The sequence below is a fragment of the Schistocerca serialis genome, chromosome 12 (assembly GCF_023864345.2).
Source record: "Schistocerca serialis cubense isolate TAMUIC-IGC-003099 chromosome 12, iqSchSeri2.2, whole genome shotgun sequence".
NCBI lineage: Eukaryota > Metazoa > Arthropoda > Insecta > Orthoptera > Acrididae > Schistocerca > Schistocerca serialis.
The window spans coordinates 161,682,909-161,709,808 of record NC_064649.1 but is presented as its reverse complement, the minus strand read 5'-3'; the positions used below and the strand labels follow the sequence as shown (position 1 = coordinate 161,709,808).

Below are 26,900 nucleotides of genomic sequence, written 5' to 3'. Positions count from 1 at the left end.
TACTAAGTCTCGAATCTTGTCAGTGTCCGTATCACAACTGTATACGGTGACATAACATTTCCTCACAGTTAGCTAAGGTGCGAGGTGACGACTGTCACTGTGGTAGACTAGAGCACAGTGTGACGTATCGAGGTGCGCTGCAAACTGAGTCCCGATGCGACGTGCTGTGGTACGGAGATAGCGAGATTGAGAAAGATCGGTCTGCAGTGGCGCAATATTTGCAAGTGCTGACTGGTGTGCCGTTGAAGGCGTACGCCAGCACACCCCCATCTTGTCTTTCCTGGAAATTTCAGTGAACTACCTTTGCAATTTTTTTTTCTTTTTTTTTTCTTTTTTTTCTTCCCCCTTTAGCTGATATTTCATTGAACACAGCTCATCAAATGTGGGTGTGTTTTGACAACCTTTACTGCATTTGCTATGAAATTTCGATTGTTTGACAGCCTAAAATACCTGAGCGCAACAAGTTGAATAGGTGAGCTAGGCACCCAAGTTTAACAATGTGATGGAATTTATCCTTTACCATGTCTAGTACAGCTTGCATTTTCGTAGCATTGTCACCTATCACCACCAGAAACTTTTCTGGTCCATACTTCTCCATAACATTTGTGATGAGCAGAGCAATGTACTCAACATTGTGGCTGGAACTTTTAGTCAGTACAAACTCAAAAGAAAAAAGTGGTTCAGGCTTTGAAACTATGAAATTAGTAATGGATTAATTTTTGAGATTGCTTGAGCCATCACATTGCAGACGAAGATTCTTGCTTATTTATGTGACCTTTCATTTCTGTGTACTGTGCATCTATGTAGGTAGAGGATAGTAGATGTCTTCTTGGAGGTAACTGGATGCTAGGTCTGATTCTTTTGGAAGGAGAAAAAAAAAAATATTATCTATCCATAGTGTATGTTCTGCCGAGGACAAGGGATATCCACTGATGAATACGGATTTGGTGAGGTTTTGACTCAGCATCTATAACACTAAACAAATGTGTCAAGCTAAAACAAAAAAGCACACAGTTAAAAATCATACAAGTTGCTAAAAATCTTGCCTTTTCACCATCTCAAAAAAAGAACTATATTAAAAAATTGCAGCGGTCTGAAAATGAAGGTAAAAATACCTCAGGGTCAACATTATTTGTGAGGATCTCAGATAAAAAATACATGATGGTTAGCTTGCAATATAAATTGATAATTATTATACAGAGAGGTCCCAAAAATGTATCCACTGTTTAATAGTCCATAACTGGCAAACTAATTGACAGAGTTGTCTCATCTTTGGTAGTCTAATTCTTTGTAGTTCCGGCAATCACGACACTAGCGTTGTATTATGTTGTTTTGTTTTGTCAGGTGACAGTCACCAGATAGTCAGTGTTTTGTTTTTAGTTGCACCTAGTTACTCGAGTAAACATGGCTGGCGCAAGGCTTACATTCGATGAAAGGAAGTCAGTTTTGAAGTGGTATTTTATGTACGAAAACATTGATGGGGTTCAACGGCAACGGCGAAATGAGTATCAAACAGAGCCACTGACATGTTTAACGATTCGTCGCATTCGAGACAAATTTGAAGCCGAAGGCTGTGTTAAAGACGTACACAAACAACGATCTGGACGACCTGTAACAGTAAAAAGTCCGGCTAACTCCCGTCGTGTGTTACAACAATTCACTCGCTCACCACAGAAGTCTGTGAGACAGTGTGCCCGTGAAACTAGATTGAGTCACTCAAGTGTTCGGCGAATTTTGAAGACAGCAAAGTGGAAGTGCTACATCCCACGATTGCTACACGCAATGAACGAGGATGACCCAGATTGTAGAATGGAGTACTACGAGTGGTTTACTAACATGGTGTGCAACAATAAAGAGTTTGCGGAGATGATTGTGTGGTCTGGTGAGGCACAGTTCAAACTCAATAGTACAGTAAATCGCCACAATTGCATCTACTGGGCCACCGAAAATTTGAGCGTCCATGTAGACAAACCCGTGAATTTTCCAGGAGTAAATGTGTGGTGTGGGTTGTCTTACTAGGGCTTGATTGAGCCGTTCTTCTTCGACAGCACAGTTACCAGTGAGGTGTACCTTCAGAAGCTTCAGACATCCATTTTACCTGCTATCCAAGACTTGTATGGAGATGGAAGAGTTTACTTTCAACAAGTTGGTGCCCCAGCCCACTACCAAAATCGTGTTAGGTCGTATCTCGACGAAAATCTACCAGGAAGATGGATAGGCCTTAGAGGTGCTGTGGAGTATCCACCACGTTCCCCAAACCTAACTCCTCTGGACTTTTACCTGTGGCTAACACTAAAGGATGTCATTTATCCACAAAAGCCACTCACATTGGATGAACTTCGAGAATCCGTCGTAGATTCATGTGCAAATATCCAACTGGACACGTTGCAGTCAATAGTTCGTGCTGCAGTTTGGTGGCATCGTTTGTGTGTGGATGTTAGTGGTGACTATTTCGAACACGTACAGTGACATCTTTAAGTTGGACTTCACTTTCACCAAAAATGAGACAACTATGTCAATTAGTTTGCAAGTTATGGACTTTTAAACAGTGGATGCATTTATTTTGGACCCCTCTGTAAATGCAAAATAAACTTAATGTTTTGTTGATTTTAAACCAAGAAAAGCCTTTGGATGTATAACAGTAGGCCAGATGAGGCCAAAGTGGCCTCATTTTTTTAAGGCCCCTACCCGAGCTACCTAAGGTTTGTGTATTTTAAATATTTGCTTTTAGTATACATGAGGTCACCATAGGAAGAGATTCTCTTTGGAATTGAGGATGAAATGGTTTGTGGAAGTAGCTGACTAGACCAACTTGCTTTGAATGATCCTGCTGAGCTTGGTCCTGGTCCTGATTTGTTGAAATCTTCCACTTCAACCAACAAGGATTTATGAGGGCTTTTCCTTTGAATACATTTCTTAATCACTATACCTATGTAAGCAGTTTTTTCAACTTCTAAGGGCACTTGAAACACTTTTTGATAAGTTTTCCATTTTGGCGGAATGTGACTATTTGTATTTCTTAAAACAATATTTTCAAGAAACTCCTTTTCTTTTTAAATTTAAAAATTCTAAGCTGGTCCCTTGTCTTAACCATCTTGCAATTGTTCAATAGCCTATTGTTTATAAAACTTTAAATAACACATAGACAAGGTTATGTTGCTTCTTACTCAACACACAGACCTAAATGGCTTTCAGAGGGCCAAATCAGTGTTGCCACTTCCAGTTAACCAAATAACCTGCAGAATTGCATGAATTACCTAAAATTATCAGTCAGTCACTCAAAATTTCATCTGCTATATTCAGTTACAGCAATAGTACTAATATTTACTTACAATAATTGGAAGTAGAGTAAAAAATTTTTATCCATAATGTTTTTAATTAGGGATGTGCCATTTGTTGATTCCAATTTGAAGAATCGCCTAATTCTCTAGAAATTGACTAGTATTAAATCAAATGATTTCAGTGTCTCTGGCATCGATTCTTTGTCACTAAATCTTTTTTATGTTATTGTTTTCATTTTATGTTCAGAGCTGTGCAGTCCTATGAAAGTAGATAAAGAAAGGAGCAGAACAGAAAACTATCATTTTATGTTCAGAGCTGTGCATTCATATGAAAGTAGATAAAGAAAGAAGCAGAACAGAAAACTATAGTCTGACTCAAATGTCACTGTTTCTGACAAAAAAAAGCTTGTTTTTTTCCCCCACTGAAAACCGTTTAGCATTATGAAGTATGTTAAATGACAAAGTACTGACCCATGGACAGTGTTTTTACACACTGGCTTATCACTACACAGCTATTCAGCATGGTTTGTGTGTGTGTGTGTGTGTGTTTTGCGGTGGCCCGGTGTAATGTTAAGCTCTCTCTATACAGCTTAAGCATTTTCGTGGACTTACTTGTTGAAGAATGCTGGTTCTGCTAGCACCAGATGCTTCTCTGAAGATTTCACTGCTAGGAAGGGGAAGTTCTCTCTCTCTCTCTCTCTCTCTCTCTCTCTCTCTCTCTCTCTCTCTCTCTCTCTCTCTCCTTATTTAAAAAATACGCTACTCTTGGAATATCATTTAATGCACCAGGACATATTTATTTCCTCTTTGTACAAAAAAAAAAAAAAAAAAAAAAAAAAAAAAAACAACTAAACTTCATGACGTAAGCCCACACATTACCGGGCACTCAGAATCATTTAACTACACATTTTTTAACACAATTAATACATAAGCTTTTATTGTGGCTGACTATCCACGTCCAGTCCACGTACTCTCGACAGCAGTTCAACGTCTAATAAACAGTCACTATCTCGAGTCACTCCATTTGTTTTTCAACAGTACAAAGCTACATTACTCTTTGCAGCTAGCCACAGAGCTTCCTGGCCGTATTTGCTTATTCTTGGCAGGTCACGCTAAACACTTGCCAGCGCCGACGAATTATCTCCCTTCCAGTTTCGCCTGCACAAACAATAAATGGGTGCAGTACCCCGTGCTCGTCCTTGCGCCTGCAGTGTTACGTGGCTTTATGCTTAATTACAGATTTACTATTTTATCAGTTGATTTGTTTTCACCGCGTAACGCCCGCTGTTTACGTCCACCTTCGTTGCTGAGCGACGTATCACTTTTCGTTCTGACGCCACAACTCTTCCTTTCCTATATCTTTACTACTTTTTATCTATATAAATGATGAACTATTGGTTTTGCCATTTAACAACTTTTTAATAACTGTGGAAGTATTACAGGCATTGGGTCCCACCTAATGTGTCACCCGCCTATATGTTTTACACGAACCTTTCAAGACTCGATCGATCTGTTTACAAAGAGAAGGCAGAATATCTCTTCCTTTGATGTTGTCCGACAACGACGTAGGAAGTTCGACGCCCTCGCGGCCCAGGCTCTTCCGTGGCTCGCGGTAGTTTGCAGCATTCGTTTTATTCCTCGCCCACTTGCCGCTACGTCGAACTTTCGTGGTGATCGTTGGGCAACGTCTTCCATGTTTTCTGCAACATAAATAAACTTTCTTCCCACAGTATTTCTGAAAACCCAAAAACGAAGTTAAAGAACATAATAATAACTGTTCTTACAATTATTTGTATAAGTCTTGGTTGATTTAATGAGGGGTGGGACAGGTCTAAGCCTTGTGACACCACACGCCCTGCTTTAAAATAATGCATGTTCAAAACGGCTGGAACACAAATGTCTCCAGACTTTCATAAAATACTGGGGCACTACAGTGAGAGAGAGAGAGAGAGAGAGAGAGAGAGAGAGAGAGAGAGAGAGAGAGTGTGTGTGTGTGTGTGTGTGTGTGTGTGTGTGTGTGTGTGTTAAGCAGCTGTCAGCAACACGTACTTTTTCTTGGTACAGCAAGTTGAAAATGGTAGTAAACAAATTATACAGTTCTCTCGTCTTTCTTTCCATGCTTAATAATAAAGGCATAGAATGATATACAAAGGTTTAAATGTAAACATTTAGTAATTATTAATATCGGGAGTATTGCCCAACCCTTATTTTAACTGTAAGTTGTCTTCTAGCAGTAAAAACTTTAAAAAGTTTTTCTTTATAGATGCCCAGATATTGGCCATTTAAAACTACTTTGAACTCATTTATAAATGTTTTGCCCACCTAGAATTTGCCCGGTCCACATCGCTGTGTCAGCCACTAAAAGTCTCTGTCCTCTTTCAAAATATTTAGGGAGTGAGGAAACTGCTCATCAAATTTACAAACACGATGTAATACACCCGAAGTTCGGGAATTAGTGTTTAGTAACTTTTTAGACAGTTTGCATTGGGAGACACGTACCTATTTATATGAAACTTCCTCATGAACACACAAAAACTTTTCCCCTCGTGGACTTGGGCTCTGTTTGGCAACCGGTGTATATTCCTCAATTCTTAGTTTCCCCTCAATCTCCTTTAAGATCGGTTCGTTCATTTGGCTACTCCTACAGTTACGATAAATGAGCTGTAGTGAAAGTACGTACGCAAAGCTGTAACTGGCTGATCACGTTCAGTTGATAGCGCAACCAGTTGGCAGTTGCAGCAGGCTGAACGAGTCCCGTGAAGCTTGCCGGGCTACCAGAAACCCAAATTGGCCTGCTTTAACCACTGCGCTTCAGTACAGTGTGTCCGTCACGGCAGCTCGGAGTGCTTTAATGGTCGAGGCAGAGATAGGGCCGGGCAGACTGGAAGGGGATTTTGTACATCCCTGATGTCTGCTTCCGAGTTACTCAGACCAGCTCCTGTTCTTGATTTGAATTCTGGAATACTTACTGCATCTTCTTTTTTGAAGAAATTTCAGAAAACCGTGCTGAGTAACATCACTTTAGTGGCACTGTTGTCAGTAATATTACCATTGCTATTGCACGGTGAAGGTATCGATTATATGTTGCCACTCGTCTACTTTACATACGACCAGAATCTGTCTGGATTTTCTGCCAGATTTTGAGACGAGTTTCACTATGGAAACTGTTAAAAGCATGTCGAATTCGAATCTGCACTGAATTTCGAGCTTCTGTAAACCGTGAGAAATCTTGGAGTTTCTCACCAATTGTAGTCAGTACCACCTCATTAGTTAAGTGATCCAGCCAGCTAAGCTTCAGCATTCTTCAGTAGCACCGTATTTGAAAAGCTTCTATTCTTTTTTTGTCTAAACTGCTCATCATGTGTTTCAGTTTTACACAAGGCTATATTTGAGACATATGCCTGGAAAAAAGCTTTTATTGCTATTTCCGGTCTTCGTTTCGTATCCTCCCTGCTTCGCCTACCGTCAGTTTTCTTCTTCCCAAATAGCAAAACTCAACAAAACATGTCAGTGGTGACCTTGGCCTCATTGGTACTGCAGCATTGTGGCATCAGCTTGGATGATTGACTGATCTGGCCTTGTAACAATAACCAAAACGGCCTTGCTGTACTGGTACTGTGAATGGCTGAAAGCAAGGGGAAACTACAGCCATAATTTTTCCCGAGGGCATTCAGCTTTACTGTATGGTTAAATGATGATGGCGTCCTCTTGGGTAAAATATTCCGGAGGTAAAATTGTCCCCCATTCGGATCTCCGGGTGGGGACTACTCAGGAGGATGTTGTTATCAGGAGAAAGAAAACTGGCGTTCTACGGGTCGGAGCGTGGAATGTCAGATCCCTTTATCGGGCAGGTAGGTTAGAAAATATAAAAAGGGGAAATGGATAGATAAAGTTAGGTATAGTGGGAATTAGTGAAGTTCGGTGGCAGGAGGAACAAGACTTATGGTCAGATGAATACCGGGTTATAAATACAAAATCCAATAGGGGCAATGCAAGAGTAGGTTTAATAATGAATAGGAAAATAGGAATGCGGGTAAGCTACTACAAACAGCATAGTGAACGCATTATTGTGACCAAGACAGACATAAAGCCCACGCCTACCGCAGTAGTACAAGTTTATATGCCAACTAGCTCTGCAGATGACGAAGAAATTGATGAAATCTATGATGAGATAAAAGAAATTATTCAGGTAGTGAAGGGAGACGAAAATTTAGTAGTCGGGGGGACTGGAATACGATAGTAGGAAAAGGAAGAGAAGGAAATGTAGTCGGTGAATATGGGATGGGGGTAAGGAATGAAAGAGGAATCCGCCTGGTAGAATTTTGCACAGAGCATAACTTAATCATAGCTAACACTTGGTTCAAGAATCATAAAAGAAGGTTGTATACATGGAAGAAGCCTGGAGATACTGGAAGGTTTCAGATAGATTATATAATGGTAAGACAGAGATTTAGTAACGAGGTTTTAAATTGCAAGACATTTCCAGGGGCAGATGTGGACACTGACCACAATCTATTGGTTATGAACTGTAGATTAAAACTGAAGAAGCTGCAAAAAGGTGGGAATCTAAGGAGATGGGATCTGGATAAACTGAAAGAACGAGATGTTGTACAGAGTTTCAGGGAGAGCATAAGGTAACAATTGACAAGAATGGAGGAAAGAAATAGTGTAGAAGAAGAATGGGTAGCATTGAGAGATGAAATAGTGAAGGCAGCAGAGGATCAAGTAGGTAAAAAGACGAGGGCTAATAGAAATCATTGGGTAACAGAAGAGATATTGAATTTAATTGATGAAAGGAGAAAATGAAAAAAAAAGGCAGTAAATGAAGCAGGCAAAAAGAATACAAACGTCTCAAAATGAGATCGACAGGAAATGGAAAATGGCTAAGCAGGGATGGCTAGGAGACAAATGTAAGGATTTAGAGGCATATATCACCGAGGGTGAGATAGATACTTCCTACAGGAACATTGAAGAGACCTTTGGAGAAAAGAGAACCACTTGTAAGAATATCAAGAGCTCAGATGGAAAACCAGCTCTAAGCAAAGAAGGGAAAGCGGAAAGGTGGAAGCAGTATTTAGAGGGTCTATACAAGGGCAATGTACTTGAGGACAATATTATGGAAATGGACGAGGATGTAGATGAAGATGAAATGGGAAATACGATACTGCGTGAAGAGTTTGACAAAGCACTGAAAGACCTAAGTCGAAACAAAGCCCCGGGAGTAGACAACATTCCATTAAAACTACTGACGGCCTCTGGAGAGCCTGCCCTGTCCAAACTCTACCATCTGGTGAGCAAGATGTATGAGACAGGTGAAATACCCTCAGACTTCAAGAAGAATATAATAATTCCAATCCCAAAGAAAGCAGGCATTGACAGATGTGAAAATTACCAAACTATCAATTTAATAAGTCACGGCTGCAAAATACTAACACGAATTCTTGACAGATGAGTGGAAAAACTGGTAGAAGCTGACCTCAGGGAATATCAACTTGGATTCTGTAGAAGTATTGGAACATGTGAGGCAATATTGACACTGCGACTTATCTTAGAAGAAAGATTAAGGAAAGGCAAACCTACGTATCTAGCATTTGTAGACTTGGAGAAAGCTTTTGACAATGTTGACTGGAATACTCTCTTTCAAATTCTGAAGGTGGCATGGGTAAAATACTGGGAGCGAAAGGTTATTTACAATTTGTACAGAAACCAGATGGCAGTTATAAGAGTCGAGGGACATGAAAGGGAAGCAATGGTTGGGAAGGGAATGAGACAGGGTTGTAGCCTCTCCCCGATGTTATTCAATCTGTATATTGAGCAAGCAGTAAAGATATTGAGGAAGCAGTAAAGGAAACAAAAGAAAAGTTCGGAGTAGGTATTAAAATCCATGGAGAAGAAATAAAAACTTTGAGGTTCGCCGATGACATTGTAATTCTGTCAGAGAAAGCAAAGGACTTGGAGAAGCAGTTGAACGGAATGGATAGTGTCTTGAAAGGAGGGTATAAGATGAACATCAACAAAAGCAAAACGAGGATAATGGAATGTAGTCGAATTAAATCGGGTGATGCTGAGGGAATTAGATTAGGAAATGAGATGCTTAAAGTAGTAAATGAGTTTTGCTATTTGGGGAGCAAAATAACTGATGATGGTCGAAGTAGAGAGGATATAAAATGTAGACTGGCAATGGCAAGGAAAGCGTTTCTGATGAAGAGAAATTTGTTAACTTCGAATATAGATTTAAATGTCAGGAAGTCGTTTCTGAAAGTATTTGTATGGAGTGTAGCCGTGTATGGAAGTGAAACATGGACGATAAATATTTTAGACAAGAAGAGAATAGAAACTTTCGAAATGTGGTGCTACAGAAGAATGCTGAAGATTAGATGGGTAGATCACATAACTAATGAGGAGGTATTGAATAGAATTAGGAGAAGAGAAGTTTGTGGCACAACTTGACTAGAAGAAGGGATCGGTTGGTAGGACATGTTCTGAGGCATCAAGGGATCACAAATTTAGCATTGGAGGGCAACATGGAGGGTAAAAATCGTAGAAGGAGACCAAGAGATGAATACACTAAACAGATTCAGAAGGATGTAGGCTGCAGTAGGTACTGGGAGATGAAGAAGCTTGCACAGGATGGAGTAGCATGGAGAGCTGCATCAAACCAGTCTCTGGACTGATGACAACAACAACAACAACAACAACAGTGGTCATCAGAAATAGCCTGGAAAGCTCATAAGGGTGTTGCAGGGTAGGTTGCGCTGAGAAATAATTGTTAAGGAAAAAATTCAGCAGAGTGCATCATTCTTGAGTTAATTAGCACTGGTGACCACCACCACCACCACCAACACCACCACCACCACCACAACAACAACAACAGCAACAACATGATCTTAATTTTTATTTATTGATTATGGGTTTACCTCTAGCTTCATAAAATTAAATAGGTAATAATGTATTACTCAGATAATTCAGTTTCTATATGTGGTTAACATTTAATGACTGCAAAATTATTTCACTAGTTACGTGAGTTGATGTAAAATCATTTCTGCAGATATGTACATTAATTATCTTCCAGTCCTTTTTGTTGATAAATTATTAAACTTTCAAACACATCTTGTGAATCAACTTTATTATATTCTTCAAAAACAATCAATTATTGACAAAATAATATAACTGGATAGATAAAAAATCTACTCACCAAGCGTCGGCAGAACACACACGTAAAAGACGGTTGTAATTGGCAAGCTTTTGGAGCCAGTGGCTGCATTTCAGGCAGAAGGGTTGAGAGGACTCTCCAGTTCTTTTCCTTCACCCCTGTTCCTTCCCCTTCAACACTTCCGCCTGAAGGAGCAGCCACTGGCTCCAGAAGCTTGCCAATTACAACCGTCTTTTACGTGTGTGTTATGCCGCCGCTTGGCGACTAGATTTTTTATCTATCCACTTATGTTCTTACATTCTTCACAACTAATCACACACAATGAACATAAACTTTTTGACATAATAAAATCTGTTACTTTTAACTTTACAGTTTGGCAGAAGGAGATAAACGAATTGATTTCAGCATCTCAAAACATTCCAACCAATTACTACATTTCCTGTTCCTTGACTAATGTACAGTAATTATGAGCAACACAGACAGTTTGAGCGGCATCTTATCCTGTGGGCTGGCTTTGAGGTGGCACTAATCAGAACCGTAACAGAGGAAGTGTACCACACTGGTTTCCTCTGTTCTACCTTGGTGACTCCAACAAATGAAGTAAACCAAACAATGGAAAATCCAGAATGGAATGTAACAATACCAGAGAAGGAAAGTTGCTGCTCACCATATAGTGGAGATGCTCAGTCGTGATAGGCACAACAAAAACATTCACACAATTGTAGCTTTCGGCCATAAAAGCCTTTGTCAGCAGCACACACACACACACACACACACACACACACACACACACACACACACACACACGTCTGCAGTCTCAGAGAATTGAAACCACACTGCGAGCAGCAGCACCAGTGCATGATGGGAGTGGCAACTGGGTGGGGGTAAGGCTGGGGTGGGGAGGGGGGTGATAGTGTGGTGGGAGTGGTGGACAGTGAAGTGTTGCAGTTTAGACGGAGGGCAACAGAGAAGTTACGGAGGGGGGAGGGGGTAAGTTGCGGAAAGGAGAAAAATAAAATGAAATTAGAAGACTGGGTGTGGTGGTGAAATGGCGGCTGTATAGTGCTGGAATGGGAACAGGGAGGGAGCTGGATGGGTGAGGACGGTGACTGACGAAGGTTGAGGCCGGGAGGGTTATGGGAACATAGGACATATTGCAGGGAAAGTCCCCACCTGCGCAGTTCAGGAAAGCTGGTGTTGCTGTATGGCAGCGTGTTCAGCAACAGGGTGGTCCACTCGTTTCTCAGCCACAGTTTGTCGGTGGCCGCTCGTACGGACAGACAGCTTGGCGGTTGTCGTGCCTACGTAGAATGCAGCACAGAGGTTGCAGCATAGCTTGTAAATCACATGACTGGTTTCACAGGTAGCCCTGCCTTTGATGGGATAGGTGATGTTAGTGACCAGACTGGAGTAGGTGGTGGTAGGAGGGTGTATGGGACAGGTCTTGCATCTAGGTCTATTACAGGGGTACGAGCCATGAGATAAGGGATTGGGAGCAAGGGGATGGACGAGTATATTGTGTAGGTTCAGTAGATGGAAGAATACCATGGTAGGAGGGGTGAGAAGGATAGGGGGCAGGACATTTCTCATTTCAAGGCACGACGAGAGGTAATCAAAATCCTGGCAGAGAATGTAATTCAGTTGCTCCAGTCCCGGATGGTACTGAGTGAGGAGGGGAATGCTCCTCTGTGGCCGGATTGTGGGACTTTGGGAGGTGGTGGGAGACTGGAAAGATAAGGTATGGGAGATTTGTTTTTGTACAAGGATGGGAGGATAATTACTGTCAGTGAAGGCTTCAGTGAGACCTTTGGTATATTTTGAGAGGGACTGCTCGTCACTGCAGATGCAGTACGGAAGGGACTTCTTGGTATGGAATGGATGGCAGCTGTCGAAGTGGGGGTATTGCTGGTGGTTAGTTTGATATGGATATAGCCATCTCTGAGGTGGAGGTCAACATCTAGGAAGGTGGCTTGTTGGGTTGAGTAGGACCAGGTGAAGCAAATGGGGGAGAAGTTGTTGAGGTGCTAGAGGAATGTGAATAAGGTGTCCTCACCTTCAATCCAGATAGCAAAGATGTCACCAATGAATCTGAACCAGGTGAGAAGTTTAGGATACTGGGTTTTTAGGAAGGATTCCCTTCGTAACTCAGTACCATTCGGGACTGGAGCAACTGAATTACATTCTCCGCAAGGGTTAAAATTACCTGTCGTCATGCCTTGAAATGAGAAATGTCCTACCCACTATCCTTCCCATCCCTCCTACTGTGGTATTCCATCGTCCACCGAATCTAGACAGTATACTCGCCCATCCTTACACAACCCCCAGTCCCTTACCTCATGGCTCATACCCATGTAATAGACCTAGATGCAAGACATGCTTCATGCATCCTCCTACCACCACCTACTCCAGTCCGGTCACTAACACCACCTATCCCATCAAAGACAGGGCTACCTGTGAAACCAGTCGCGTGATTTACAAGCTATGCTGCAACCACTGTGCTGCATTCTACGTAGGCACGACAACCGCCAAGCTGTCTGTCCGTACGAGCGGCCACCGACAAACTGTGGCTGAGAAACGAGTGGACCACCCTGTTGCTGAACACGCTGTCAAATGTGATATCCCTCATCTCAGTGACTGCTTCACAGCCTGTGCCGTACGGATCCTTACCACCAACACCAGCTTTTCTGAACTGCGCAGGTGGGGACTTTCCCTGCAATACATCCTACGTTCCCGTAATCCTCCTGGCCTCAACCTTCATCAGTCACTGTCCTTACACATCCAGCCCTCTCCCTGTTCCCATTCCAGCATTATACAGCCGCCATTTCCCCACCACACCCAGTCTTTTAATTTGGTTTTATTTCTCTCCTTTCCGCAACTTACCCCCTCCCCCCTCCGTACCTTCTCTGTTGCCCTCCGTCTAAACTGCAACACTTCACTGTCCACCACTCCCACCACACTATCACCCCCCCTCCCCACCCCAGGCTTACCCCCACACAGTTGCCACTCCCATCATGCACTGGTGCTGCTGCTCGCAGTGTGGTTTCAATTCTCTGAGACTGCAGACGTGTGTGTGTGTGCGTGCGTGTGTGTGTGTGTGTGTGTGTGTGTGTGTGTGTGTGTGTGTGTGTGTGAGAGAGAGAGAGAGAGAGAGAGTGAGTCTACTGCTGACAAAGGCCTTAATGGCCGAAAGCTTTAATTGTCTGAATCTTTTTATTGTATTGTGTCTATCGTGACTCAGCATCTCCACTAAACAAAATAAACCCAATTATGTAGTTCCATTTAACAATTTTGACACTATTTTATGAAAGGCATTTCTTATAAATAATACAACCTCACCTAGTTTTGCTCAGTTCTCCAGGAAAGTAGTGCACTGAAAAGTTTGACCCTGTGCGATACATATTTAAAATATTGTAGAAGTAATTGTCATAATAATCGGTTTGAGGAAATTAGTGCTAGTTGTAACTTGTTAGTAATCTTAGGCAGCTGGCAGAGTTTGCTTCATCATGTTAATGTAAAGCTCGACTTGTTTAAAAGCCCTAAAGGCTGCCCTCAATGGGATTTATGAAGCACAGTGTGTGAATTAATTACTACCAGAGAGCAGCAGTGGGTACATCTTTTTCATTGAAGTGTTTTACTCTGTACAGCTATGTCAATTTTGACTTATTTTCAATAGCTCACGGACTAAATCTCAGTCTAAGACTGCCACAATATATTGAGCATCACAGTACGTGTGAGGCTCCTTCTGCGACCTATTCAAAACGAGTGATTAGTCAATACCAACGTAGCCACACAAAAATTTTAGACAAGATTTTGATAGTAATTAACTTTGAGCTAAGAAAGATGGATTCTGGAGGTCAGTCGTAGCACCACTTCCGGCATTCTGACGACCGACAGAACTGGGCCTCCGCAGTGTAGTAAACTTCGAGAATGCTGTCGGGACAAATGTTCTCCGTCACTAGTTTTTGTATGTTCACAAATAAAAATAATTTATTGATGTACTGTTGAAGAGCTTCATTTGATATAAATTGTGCCTCTCACTGTTGTAATGTCTGAATGGTAGAGATATACTTCTCAGTTCTGTGTGATCTAATCCACAATATTATACAATACAATTAATGAGGTCTCGCATTTGTGCAACTGTTTCACGTGTCGGAAGACAGCCGGCTGAAAGTGATCCCTCCCATTGTAGCAGTGAACAAAAAATCTCGCAGATGTCTCCTGTGACTGTGTTACCTGTACTTCTGGTGGAATTAAAGATCCACGTTTGTTTTTACAGGTGCTAAAGAAGAAAGCCTTGAAGAAATTTCTTCGAAATTGATCCAAAGTATTTTGCAGGCGAAAGCTGATCTACAGAGTCAGTACGAACAAGTGAGTATTTCGTTGTACCTTTTCTTCCGTAGAAATAATTGTTCTGTGTTCTGAACTGTTGAAAATACTAGATTATGACTGATTATTGGGAATCTATAAGTACTTACCATACCAATCAGTTCAAGTAAATTAGCACTAGTCGTAATCTGCCACCAGTACGCTTTAAAGGCAGCTGGCGGAGTTTGACTCTGTACGTTAACGTACAGCTTGTCTCATTCGAAAGTCCCACAAGCATTCACTGATTTGATCGGGAACGTTGTCATAAAGCTGTTGTATCCTCGTTTTGCAAATAAAACTGCCTTTTCCTGCTGCTAGTTACTTTATTTAATCCATACGCATTTCGCCTTCTCCTGTTTCAAGGCAGCATCAGTGGGATCTATAGCGATACAGTTTTGTTAGTTATAGATTATCAAACAGTTCACTTCGCGATTTTTTGTAAAAACAAAATTACTTAAGATTTGCTGATCTGCATTTCCTCACATCTGGTCTGGAGGTCACACTAGCACTTTTATCACTGTTCTGTTTTCACATCTTTGTGTTTTCGCCATCCACATACTGGTCACCATAATCAAAAAGATTTCGGGCTTGCAGCCGGTCGTGGTTAGCTTCCATCCACGATATTTCGCCTGGACACCTGCCAGCCATCCTCAGGTGAGCCATCGGAGACTGACGAAGGCGCCCTCCGTTCCGTAATGTATAGCGTGCAGCGAGTATTCCGCGCATGCGTCAAAATCATATGGAGAGACGAACCACACCGCCCGCCAGCAGCGCCCGACTGAATGTTCTCGTGAATGGAGTTGAGGTGATCTAAAAACTCCATTAATTTTTCTTCTCCGTGGAGTTTTCAGATCACCTCAACTCTATTCACGAGAACATTCGGTTTACTGTCGAATTAGAGAAGACTGGTTGCCTCCCTTTCTTGGATGTGCTAGTTAGACGGAAGAGTGATGGCTCTATGGGGCATTTGGTTTATCGTAAGCCCACACGTACTGATTTGTATTTAAATTCGTCCAGCTGCCATCACCCATCGCAAACAATGAGTGTACTTAAAACACTTGTACACCGAGCTCATGTAGTGTCAGGTGGACGTAGTTTGCCTGAAGAGCTTGCCCATCTGAAGAGGGTGTTCAAAGAGAATTGATATTCTACTCGGCAAATTAGCAAGGCACTTGCAATTAAGCCAAAGAAACAGGGAGTGGAGAAAGAAGAGAACACGTCTACTAAATCTTTAGCTTTTCTTCCATTTGTTGCCAACTTTTCCTTCAAAATTGCAAGAATCCTCCACAGTTTAGAAGTGAAAGTAATTTTCCGTCCACCATTGAAGATTTCTGACCTGCCGGGATCAGTGAAAGACGATCTGATACTGCGGAAGGCGGGAATTTGTGAAATACCTCGTCAGTGTGGCATGTCATATATAGGACAAACATTGCGAACAGTACAAGAACGTTGCACTGAACATCAGCGCTGTATGCGCCGTTTGCAATCTAGCAAGTCTGCAATTGCTGAGCACTGCATTTCCACTGGACACTCAATTGAGCATGACAAGACAACAATTTTGGCCACAGCAACATCCTTTTGGGACTCCGTCATAAAAGAATCAGTGGAAATTCGCGTGACAGACAATCTTATCAACTGTGACAGTGGCTACCAGCTAGATAATTCGTGGTACCCCGTCATCTCTAAGATCTGCTCCAGACGGAGACGTCAGAGTACTCCGATGGCCGCGGCAATTGACAATGCCGAAGACAGCTGGCGGGCGGTGTGGTTCGTCTGTCCACACGATTTTGTCGCATGCGCAGAATACTCGCTGCACGCTATACATTACGGAACGGAGGGCGTCTTCGTCAGTCTCCGATGGCTCACCTGAGGATGGCTGGCAGTTGTCCAGTCGAAATATCGTGGATGGAAGCTGACGACGACCGGCTGCAAGCCCGAAATCGTTTTGATTATTCAGTTCACCGGGAAAATTTTATATTTCACACTGTTCACCATGTTTCTCACTCTTTTTTGTGGTGTATTATTGTTCTTCTGTCACTCGATACAACTATTTCATCGTACACTTCTTTTCACAGTGTAAATATTGCGACTCCATTACGTGTTTCATCATCTTTGGCATGTTTACCTATTTGTTGCCAACCTCTGTTTATGATGTTTATACTGTGTGTGTGTGTGTGTGTGTGTGTGTGTGTGTGTGTGAGTGAGTGAGTGAGAGAGAGAGAGAGAGAGAGAGAGAGAGAGAGAGAGACACTCGCTAACAGCTAGTACAAAAGCCACCCCCACCCCCAAAAAAAAAGTTCTATCCCCCCCCCCCCCTTATCTCACTCACACACACACACACACACACACACACACACACACACACGGTATAAACAGAGGTTAGCAGTTAAAAAATGCCGTATTGTTATAAAAACTATAGTTGTAAATTCTAGTATTTAGTTTAGATTGTTGCAGTTCTAGCTTTGCGACCTGTTTTATATTCACAAACATCGTCTGTTGTCTGGATGCAGTACAATTTTGTGCCGGACAATAGGTTTGTGGGCCATTCAATTTCATCAAATACGTAGCTCGCACGGTGACCTGCTCGATCCGGTGACGAGAGAAGTGTGCCGTGTTCCCTCCAGATGGTGGAGCTGCAGAGCGACCACAGCGATGAGGGCCTGGCGTGTGACGGGGCCGCCTCTCAGGCTGCGGTCCGCAACCTCGGCTTCTCGTACCGGGCGCACGAGGCGGCCGGCGAAGACGCGTTGGAGGAAGCGGAGGAGGAAGTCCGGGTGCTGTCGGAGAAGCTGGCAGCGGCGAGAGACGCTCTGCGCCGCCAGCAGGTCCAGATGTGCGCCCTCTTCGCCGCTTTCAATTCGCGAAAAGGTAAAGTGTCCTTTCTGATGTTCTCAGTGGCTAGCGTTTGCAGTCTCCCTCACAGTTTAGTCATCACTCTCCACACTGTATGACCTCAGTAGAGTGATTCGGTGGCACCGGAGGAGTTTCCTCATTGAGCCAGATTAGATTAGATTAGTACTTGTTCCATAGATCATTAATACGACACTTCGTAATGATGGTGGTTGGGAAGTTACCCACTTCCTATATCCAAAATTCATCTAATGAGTAGAAGGAGCTGCCATTAAGAAATTCTTTTAATTTCCTTTTAAATGTTATATGGCTATCTGTCAGACTTTTGATGCTATTAGGTAAGTAACCAAAGACTTTTGTGGCAGCATAATTTACCCCCTTCTGAGCCAAAGTTAGATTTAACCTTGAGTAGTGAAGATCATCCTTTCTCCTAGTGTTGTAGCCATGTACACTGCTATTACTTTTGAATTCGTTCGGATTGTTAATAACAAATTTCGTAAGTGAATATATTTATTGTGAGGCTATAGTGAAGATCTCTAGCTCTTAAATAAGTGTCCGCAGGATGATTTTGGATGAGCTCCAGCAATTATACTGATTACATGCTTTTGTGCAATGAACACTCTTTTACTCAATGATGAGTTACCCCAGAATATGATGCCATACGAAAGCAGAGAATGAGAGTAGGCATAGAAAGCTAATTTACTCAGATGTATATCGCCAAAATTTGCAATCACCCTAATAGCATAAGTAGCTGAACTCAAACGTTTCAGCAGATCCTCAGTGTGTTGCTTCCAGTTTAACCCCTCATCAATGCATAAACCTAGAAATTTTGAATATTCTACCTTAGCTACCGATTTCTGATCGAAGTCTATATTTATTAATGGGGTCATTCCATTTGCTGTGTGGAACTGTATATACAGTGTTTTGTCGAAGTTTAATGAGAGCCCATTTGCAGAGAATCACTTAATGATTTTCTGAAAATCATTGTTTACAATTTCACCAGTTAATTCTTGTCTGTCGGGTAACCGACATACATACATCAGTGCCCGATTTGTTGCCCTCGGTGGCAAAGTTATCTGTGGAAAATGGGTGTGGGCAGGTATCGCACAAGTAATGTAAATTGATTAGGAAAAAGTCTAATACACTCAGCACTGCATTGTGTAAAAGTGTCAAGTTTGAACACTGACGGTAACATTCTGCTGACAACACATTATCGTCAAAATCGTTAATTAACAATACAGTGAGTCCAGACACAGATATATGTTCATTACTTACTACATTACTGAACTATCAGTTTATTAACTCACAGTTGCAAATTCCTAACACAAATCCTTTACAGAAGCATGGGAACTTGGGGAAGAGCAGTTCGGATTTTTAGAGAAATGTAGGAATACACGAGGCAATACTGACCCTACGATTTCACATAGAAGATATGTTAAGGAAAGGGAAACCAATGTTTATAGTGTTTGTCGACCTAGAGGAAGCTTTTGACAATGTTGACTGGAATACACTCTTTCAAATTCTGAAGGAGGTAGGGGGTAAAATACAGGGAACTAAAGGCTATTTACAATTTTTACAGAAACCAGATGGTAGTTATAAGAGTAGAGGGACATGGAAGGGAAGCAGTGGTTGGGAATGGAGTGAGACAGGGTTGTAGCCTCTCCCCGATGTTATTCAACCTGTATATTGAGCAAGCAGTAAAGGAAACAAAAAGAAAAATTCGGAGTCGGAATTAAAATCCATGGAGAAGAAATAAAAACTTCGAGATTTGCCGATGACATTGTGATTCTGTCAGGACTTGGAAGAGCAGTTGAACGGAATGGGCAGCTTCATGAAAGGAGGACATAAGATGAACACCAACAAAAGCAAAATGAGGATAATGGCATGTAATCGAATTAAATGCTATTAGGCGAGTAAAATAACTGGTGATGGTCAGAGTAGAGAGGATATAAAATGTAGACTGGCAATGGCAAGAAAAGTGTTTCTGAAGAAAAAAAATTTGTTAACGCCATGTCTAGATTTAACTGTCAGGAATTCTTTTCTGATAGTATTTGTGTGGTTTATTGTCATGTGTGGAAGTTAAACATGGACGATAAGCAGTTTAAGCAAGAAAAGAATAGAAGCTTTTGAAATGTGGTGCTACAGTAGAAAGAAAAAGATTATATTGGTAGACCACATAATGAATGAGGAGATGTTGATGTTGTTGTTGTTGTTGTTGTTGTTGTGGTCTTCAGTCCTGAGACTGGTTTGATGCTACTCTATCCTGTGCAAGCTCCTTCGTCTCCCAGTGCTTACTGCAACCTACATCCTTCTGAATCTGCTTAGTGTATTCATCTCTTGGTCTCCCTCTACGATTTTTACCCTCCACGCTGCCCTCCAATGCTAAATTTGTGATCCCTTGATGCCTCAGAACATGTCCTACCAACCAGTCCCTTCTTCTTGTCAAGTTGTGCCACAAACTTCTCTTCTCCTAATTCTATTCAATACCTCCTCATTAGTTACATGATCTACCCATCTAACCTTCAGCATTCTTCTGTAGCACCACATTTCAAAAGCTTTTACTCTCTTCTTGTTCAAACTACTTATCGTCCATGTTTCACTTCCATACGTGGCTACACTCCATACAAATACTTTCAGAAACGATTTCCTGCCACTTAAATCTATACTTCATGTTAACAAATTCCTCTTCTTCAGAAATGCTTTCCTTGCCATTGCCAGTCTACATTTTATATCCTCTCTACTTCGACCATCATCAGTTATTTTGCTCCCCAAATAGCAAAAACTCCTTTACTACTTTAAGTGTCTCTTTTAGTAAACTAATTCCATCAGCGTCACCCGACTTAATTCGACTACATTCCATTATCCTCGTTTTGCTTTTGTTGATGTTCATCTTATATCCTCTTTTCAAGACACTGTCCATTCCGTTCAGCTGCTCTTCCAAGTCCTTTGCTGTCTCTGACAGAATTACAATGTCATCGGCGAACCTCAAAGTTTTTATTTCTTCTCCACTGATTTTAATACCTACTCTGAATTTTTCTTTTGTTCCCTTTACTGCTTGCTCAATATACAGATTGAATATCATCGGGGATAGGCTACAGCCCTGTCTCACTCCCTTCCCAACCACTGCTTCCCTTTCATGTCCCTCGACTCTTATAACCGCCATCTGGTTTCTGTACAAACTGTAAATAGCCTTTCGCTCCCTGTATTTTACCCTTGCCAACTTTAGAATTTGAAAGAGAGTATTCCAGTCAACATTGTCAAAAGCTTTTCTAAGTCTACAAATGCTAGCTAGATATGTAGGTTTGCCTTTCCTTAATCTTACTTCTAAGATAAGTCGTAAGCTCAGTATTGCCTCACGTGTTCCAACATTTGTACGGAATCCAAACTGATCTTCCCCAAGGTCAGCTTCTACCAGTTTTTCCACTTGTCTGTAAAGAATTTGCATTAGTATTTTGCAGCTGTGATTTATTAAACCCTTCTATTCCAAAGGGCTAAGATTTGGTACACTGAATATATAGACACTGACAGGGAAGATGTAGCAAGTGGTGGACATGATGAATACATCTACATGTATACTCCACAAGCCACATCGTTGTGTGTGGCAGAGAATACTTTGTGTACCATGCCGTTTTTATATAGGAGGAAACAATATATTGGTTGACTCTTCCAGGAACGTATGCCTTCTGGACTTCTAACGGTAAACCATACCGTGATGCCAAATGCATCTCTTGCAACATCTTCCACTGCAGTTGACTGAGCATCTCCATGACACTTTTGCACTTACTAAATGGACTTTTAACAAAATGTCCTACTTTTCTTGGGATCTCCTATCATTCAGATCTGTTAGAGATCGCAGACTCACTGGCAATATTCGAGTGTTGGTCGAACTAATGTTTCGGAAGCTACCTCCTTTGTTAAAGTCCTACATTTGCTGAAGAGACTGGATATTCTAGGATTGTCAGAAACCAGATGGAACGGTTAGAAGCCAGAAATGAGTTCCATTCATCTGTAAAGAATTCGCGTTAGTATTTTGCAGCTGTGACTTATTAAACTGATAGTTTGGTATTTTTCACATCTGTCAACACCTGCTTTTTTTGGGATTGGAATTATTATATTCTTCTTGAAGTCTGAGGGTATTTCGCCTGTCTCATACATCTTGCTCACCAGATGGTAGAGTTTTGTCTGGGCTGTCTCTCCCAAGGCCGTCAGTAGTTCTAATGGAATGTTGTCTACTCCCGGGGCCTTGTTTCGACTCAGGTTGTTCAGTGCTCTGTCAAATTCTTCACGCAGTGTCATATCTCCCATTTCATCTTCATCTACCTCCTCTTCTATTTCCATAATATTGTACTCAAGAACATCACCCCTGTATAGACCCTCTATATACTCCTTCCACCTTTCTGCTTTCCCTTCTTTGCTTAGAACTGGGTTTCCGCCTGAGCTCTTGATATTCATGCAAGTGGCTCTCTTTTCTCCAAAGGTCTCTCTAATTTTCCTGTAGGCAGTATCTATCTTACCCCCTGTGAGATCAGCCTCTACATTCTTACATTTGTCCTCTAGTCATCCCTGCTTAGCCATTTTGCACTTCCTGTCGACCTCATTTTTGAGACATTTGTATTCCTTTTTGCCTGCTTCATTTACTGCATTTTTATATTTTCTCCTTTCATGAATTAAATTCAGTATTTCTTCTGTTACCCAAGGATTTCTACTAGCCCTCATCTTTTTACCTACTTGATCGTCTGCTGCCTTCACTATTTCATCCCTCAGAGCTACCCATTCTTCTTCTACTGTATTTCTTTCCCCCATTCCTGTCAATTGTTCCCTTATGCTCTCCCTGAAACTCTGTACAACCTCTGGTTTAGTCAGTTTATCCAGGTCCCATCGCTTCAAATTCCCACCTTTTTGCAGTTTCTTCAGTTTTAATCTACAGTTCATAACCAATAGATTGTGGTCAGAGTCCACATCTGCCCTTGGAAATGTCTTACAATTTAAAACCTGGTTTCTGAATATCTGTCTTACCATAATATAATCTATCTGATACCTTCTAGTATCTCCAGGATTGTTCCATGTATACAACCTTCTTTTATGATTCTTAAACCAAGTGTTAGCTATGATGAAGTTATGCTCTGTGCAAAATTCTACGAGACGGCTTCCTCTTTCATTGCTTACCCCCAATCCATATTCACCTACTATGTTTCTCTCTCGCCCTTTTCCTATTCTCGAATTCCATCACTAATGACTATTAAATTTTCGTCTCCCTTCAGTATCTGAATAATTTTTTTGTCTGATCATACATTTCTTCAATTTCTTTGCCATTGGCAGAGCTAGTTGGCATATAAACTTGTACTACTGTAGTAGGCATGGGCTTCGTGTCTATCTTGGCCACAATAATGTGTTCACTATGCTGTTTGTAGTTGCTTACCCGCACTCCTATTTTTTTATTCATTATTAAACCAACTCCTGCATTACCCCTATTTGATTTTGTGTTTATAACCCTGTATTCACCTGACCAGAAGTCTTGTTCCTCCCGCCACCGAACTTCACTAATTCCCACTATATCTAACTTTAACCTATCCATTTCCCTTTTTAAATTTTCTAACCTACCTGCCCGATTAAGGGATCTGACATTCCACGCACCGATCCATAGAATGCCAGTTTTCTTTCTCCTGATAATGACATCCTCTTGAGTAGTCCCTGCCCAGAGATCCCAATGGGGGACTATTTTACCTCCGGAATATTTTACCCAAGAGGACGCCATCATCATTTAACCATACAGTAAAGCTGCATGCCGTCGGAAAAAATCATGGCTGTAGTTTCCCCATGCTTTCAGCCGTTTGCAGTACCAGCACAGCAAGGCTGTTTTGGTTAGCGTTACAAGGCCAGATCAGTCAATCATCCAGACTGTTGCCCCTGCAACTACTGAAAAGGCTGCTGCCCCTCTTCAGGAACCACATGTTTGTCTGGCCTCTCAACAGGTACCCCTCCATTGCGGTTGCACCTACGGTACGGCCATCTGTATCGCTGAAGCACGCAAGCCTCCCCACTAACAGCAAGGTCCATGGTTCATGGGGGAGAGAAAGTCATGTTATCACCAGATACAGTTGGGATGGAAGATCCAAGAGTGTTATTGATTATATTCTAATAGATAGGGAATGAGGAGAGAAAGTAACAAATGTGATGAGATACTGAATACAAGGGTTCTGAAGTACCAGTAAAGATGGAAACAGAGGATGGTACTGTGATTGAAGATCCAGGGAATATAAAAGATCTCAGGAAAGAACACTCTAAGAAACTGTTAAACGCTGAGGAGCAGGGATACGAGGAAACACCAATAATGGAGAAATGGGGAGCAGTTGGGAAGCAGAATTAGGACAAATTACATGGGAAGAAATGGAAATAGCTGTGAAGAAGATGAAAGGGGGTTAAAGCCCCAGGACCTGATGAAGTATCAGTGGACATGATAAGAGCGGCAGGTCCAGTGGGATTGCAGTGGCTGCATAGAGTACTAGCAGGTGTCTGGAGAAATAATATAATACCTGACGATTTGAGAAGAAGAGACATTGTTCCCATATTCAAAAAGGCAATAAAAGATTTTGTAAAAACTATAGAGAAATAACCCTTATGAGTCATACAGCAAGAGTTTTGAAAAAATTTTACTGAATTGAATAAGTGAAAAGATAGAAAAGGAACTAGTGAAGAACAGCATTGACTTAGGAAAGGAAGAAGCAGGATCGACCTGATATTTTCTATCTGTTAACTGATGGAAAAAAGTTGGGAGTGTAACAGAAGGGTGATAATGGTTTTTATAGACATAGAAAAGGCATATGACTCAGTTAACAGAGAAAGACTCTGAGAAGAAATGAAGAAGACAGATGTAGAAGATGGATACATTAATGTAATAAAGACAATGTACAGAGGACACAATTGTAGAATTAGAACACCATTGGGGAACTCTGAATACTTCGAAATAAGACAAGGATTTAAACAGGGAAGTATTCTATCTCATGCACTTTTTAATGTTGTAATGGAGGGAATGAATAGGGCAGTTAAAGATATAGTAAAAGAAAAAGACAAAAAGATTATTTTTGCAGATGATATGGTAATATCGAACGATAAAGAGGTAGATGTACAGTTACGGCTTGATGCGTGGAAGGAAATAATGAAAAGGTATGGATTAAAAATAAATCAGTTACAGCTTGATGCGTGGAAGTAAATAATGAAAAGGTATGGATTAGAAATAAATAAAGATAAGAGTGAAGTAATGGTATTTGGGAGATACAAAGGGATCAACGGAAATATTACTTTGAATGGAGAACTCCTCAAAGTGGCAACCAGTTTCACTTATTTAGGGAGTGAAATATCTAGTGATGGAAGAATAACCAATGAAATTAATAGGAGGTTACAGAAGGGAGGCAATGTCTACCTAACAATGGAACACCTTGATTTGGAATAATGAAGTTTCAGAAAAAGCAAAACTCCTTATGTAGAAGAATTATTACTTCCCTGTTGTCACCTATGGAGGAGAAACATGGACAGTGACAGACAGGGACTGGAGCAGACTGCAAGCAAGGGAAATGAAATTTCTCAGAGCAGTTAAGGGGAAAACAAGAATGGACAGAGTAAGGACCTTGAACAAGAATGTATGAGAGAAGAAATAATAATAAAAAAAAAAAGAGATTAAGATGGTATGGGCATGTTAAGAGGATGCGTGGGCAGACTCTCCCCAAAATTATGGAAGAACTAAAGATGGATGGAAAAAGACCTAGAGGGCGCCCAAGAACACGATGGAAAACGGGAGTGAGAATATCTGTGGAAAGGAGAGGTGTGACCTGGCAGCAAGTGGAGGAAGAAAAGTGGTGGGAGGACCGAGCCAAATGGAGGGGACTCATCAGCACCCAGACCCTGCAGTGGCTGGAGCGGGATCCAGATATAGATACAGACTGCTCGGGTGGCGTAATGGTTAAGGTACAGTCTTAACATGCTGAAGGTTGTGGGTTTGAATCTCATAAAGTGCTTTGGAATTTTTTTTTTTGTAAGTCCGTATCGAAATAAGTTTGATCATTATTTTTGTCCAATTTTTTGGCTTAAATGGAATTTTTTTATTCCCTTTGTCATGTAATATTAATCATCATATCAACTTCTTCTTTTGTGCTCATTTTTCTTACTATCATTCTTGTTCCTCTTTAAATCTTGTTCATGTGATTTTAATTATTGTTATTTATTAACTTCATTTTAATTTTTTCCATTTTATAATAGTATATTTTTCTCCATTTTATTGCATTCATTATTTCTATTCCTCATTTTGCTTGAATTTCATTTTAGTTACAATCCCTTTTTTTCTAAAAATCTTCATCTGCAATATTTTTCAATAGTGCAATGAGAATTTATGTTTTAAATGTTTGTATGATGATTACCATTCAGGAAACACCTTGTGGCGAAAAATGTATTTTTGACACCATTGCACAGTCAGTATAAATAGATTATATTGTCTTTTGTTTTTTAATTAGTAGATTAGCATTTTAAAATGTCTAAAATATTATGATAGAAAAATAAAGATAATGAAAATCACAAATTTTCAAATGAAAAAGAATGACTCAGAGTTAAAATCAGGAGAAATGAAACGGTTAATGTGGTGATTAATATAATGTGACAAAGGAATAGCAATAAAAAATTACATTTAAATCAATTAATTGAATAAAAGTAAGGATCAAAGTTATTTCAAAATGGATTTAATAAAGGCACCTGACAAGATTTAAACCCACAACCTTCTGCATGCGAGACTGTGCATTAACCGTTACGCTACCCGAGCAGTCTCTATATCGTTACTCTTTTTAAAGCTATAGAGCATCACGCAAAATTCCAAAATTGTTTTTCATCGATTACTCAGAAACGAGTGCTGGACAGGGCGAATGGCTGCAGAGTGTGACACCTTGGACTATAACCTACACGACTGTATAGATTGTTTCAAAAAGTCAGTCCCACCGTGGGAGACACCTCCTTGTTAGTACATTAACAGATGTTACAGTTTCTTACATTCCAGTGGCGTGTGGGTTGTGGAAAGAATGACTTCGTAAATGCCTCTATGCACACTCTGATTTTGTGCTGAGAAGTATAGAGAATTAATCTCACAAAAATTTCCAAAAGAAGTTTTCTGCAATGTAGAAAAAGAATGGAGTTTATTCAAAGACACTGTAGTTGAAGCAGCCCAAAAAGTACGTGGTAGAACATCTGGAAAGGAAATACTAGTTGACGAA

The 26,900-nt window shown here is 41.0% G+C and overlaps 1 protein-coding gene across 2 annotated transcripts in view; it reads left to right on the top strand.

The window, feature by feature from the left end:
• The window catches only part of LOC126428315 (protein spindle-F), a 147,875-nt gene that overhangs the window by 68,927 nt on the left and 52,048 nt on the right, over positions 1-26,900 (top strand). For both annotated transcript variants that reach the window (XM_050090249.1, XM_050090248.1), the window contains exons 4-5: positions 14,711-14,802; positions 17,424-17,667. In XM_050090249.1, coding sequence (XP_049946206.1) covers positions 14,711-14,802; positions 17,424-17,667 — 336 coding nt within the window. The remainder of the gene's footprint in view (positions 1-14,710; positions 14,803-17,423; positions 17,668-26,900) is intronic.